Raw genomic sequence first — 1454 nt, 5'->3', positions numbered from 1 at the left:
GATACCGCGAGGTCTACGGGGCGGAGCCTTGGAGGGGGCGGAGCTTAGCGTGACATTTTGCGACTAGGATTCCACTGGCTTCACCTGCAACATCTTTCGCTGTGGCGTGACGAGCTGAAGATTCGAAGGCGCCAGGCCCAGCCCCGCGCCAGACGCCGTTCCCATAGAAACCTGAACTACAGGACCAACTGCAGGAGGCAGCCCCGGAGCTCCGAGGACTCGTCCCGTACCGCGCCGTCCTGCCGTCCCCGCATCGCGCCGCCCCGCCGTCCCCGCATCGCGCCGCCCCGCCCCGGCTTGCCTCAGCCGTCGTCGAAACCCGTCACAGCGTGCAGGATCGAGCGCCTCCTCGCCCTCTGCCAGGCCCCGGGGGCGCCGTCCGTCGGTCGAGGTCATGGGCAGCCGGTCCCGCAGCCCCAGTGCCTACCCTGCGGACTGGTGGGGACCGCAGACCGAAGGACCCGGCCCCGCCAAGCGCCGCCGAACGGAGGAGCCCGAGGGCCCCGAGTCCGAGTCCGAGGCGGCGCCCAGCCTGGACAACCTGACGGGACCTCCGGCCGCGGACGCGCTCACTTCCGTACTGGTCCTGCCCGCCGGCTGTGCCCTGCACCTGCCCCTAGATGACGTCGACGTGCTGCTGGAGCCCGAGCCCACGTCTGTGCTGCAAATGTCTCTCGGAGATCACATCCTCATGCTGGTCCCCGAGGCCCTCCTGGGCTGGGGCGTGGAAGGCCCGTGGGGACAGGGCCTGCAACGGGCCGCTTTCCTGAGCGCTCCAGGGGAGTACATGGCCCTGGAGCCGGGATTCTTCTGCGCAGCTGTCCCAGAGATCGCCCGCCAAGAAGAGGTCAACAGCGAGGAAGCAGATGCCGAGCTCCTGCCGCCTGGGATGGAGGCTGAAGCCGGCTCCGTCGCTGAGCTCCGCAGCATCACCGCAAGGGTGTCGGGACCCAGCGCGCAGGGCTTTGTCCCAGAGCCCTGTCCTTGGGCGCCCAATCCTAGTCCAGAGAAAGGCTCTCCTCACCACGACGACAACCTGGACATGCACCTTCTGGAGCCCTTTCCGGACTCACCACTCCAACCTCTACCTCCCTCTCCTATTCCGGGTCCTCACGAGCGCCCCCAACGCCCTTATGGTCCTAAGCGCAAGGCCCAGAGATGTCTGTTCCCGGAATGAACTCCACCCCGGTACACACACACACTGGAGGCCCAATGCATTTCCCGGCGTCTTTTACACTGAATGTCCTACAACCTGGAAATTAAGCATCTCGTGGGCCAACAACTCCTTTTTCCCTCCAGACTGGCTATAGTAGCAGGAGAAGTTATGTCAGGAAAAGAAAGCAGACTCTAGACCTCATCTTTGAAATGGAAAATCTGCCCAGGGATACCGGACAATGTGTGTTCAGACGTCGGGACTTCTTTAAACATCATTCTCAGGCCTATCCATTCCCGCT

General features: G+C 64.0%; 1 protein-coding gene across 1 annotated transcript; it reads left to right on the top strand.

The window, feature by feature from the left end:
• Positions 1-394: 394 nt before the first annotated feature.
• On the top strand, positions 395-1177 carry LOC307053480 (proline-rich protein 23C-like; the record flags this gene model as incomplete). The annotated part of the gene is made up of 1 exon (XM_079704894.1): positions 395-1177. One exon carries the CDS (start codon positions 395-397, stop codon positions 1175-1177), a length of 783 nt encoding a protein of 260 aa, XP_079561020.1.
• Positions 1178-1454: the final 277 nt, after the last annotated feature.

Source organism: Hyperoodon ampullatus (genome assembly GCF_949752795.1).
Source record: "Hyperoodon ampullatus genome assembly, chromosome: 5".
Classification (NCBI taxonomy): domain Eukaryota; kingdom Metazoa; phylum Chordata; class Mammalia; order Artiodactyla; family Ziphiidae; genus Hyperoodon; species Hyperoodon ampullatus.
The sequence above is the reverse complement of the archived record's forward strand: the minus strand, read 5'-3'. Positions and strand labels throughout refer to the sequence as shown.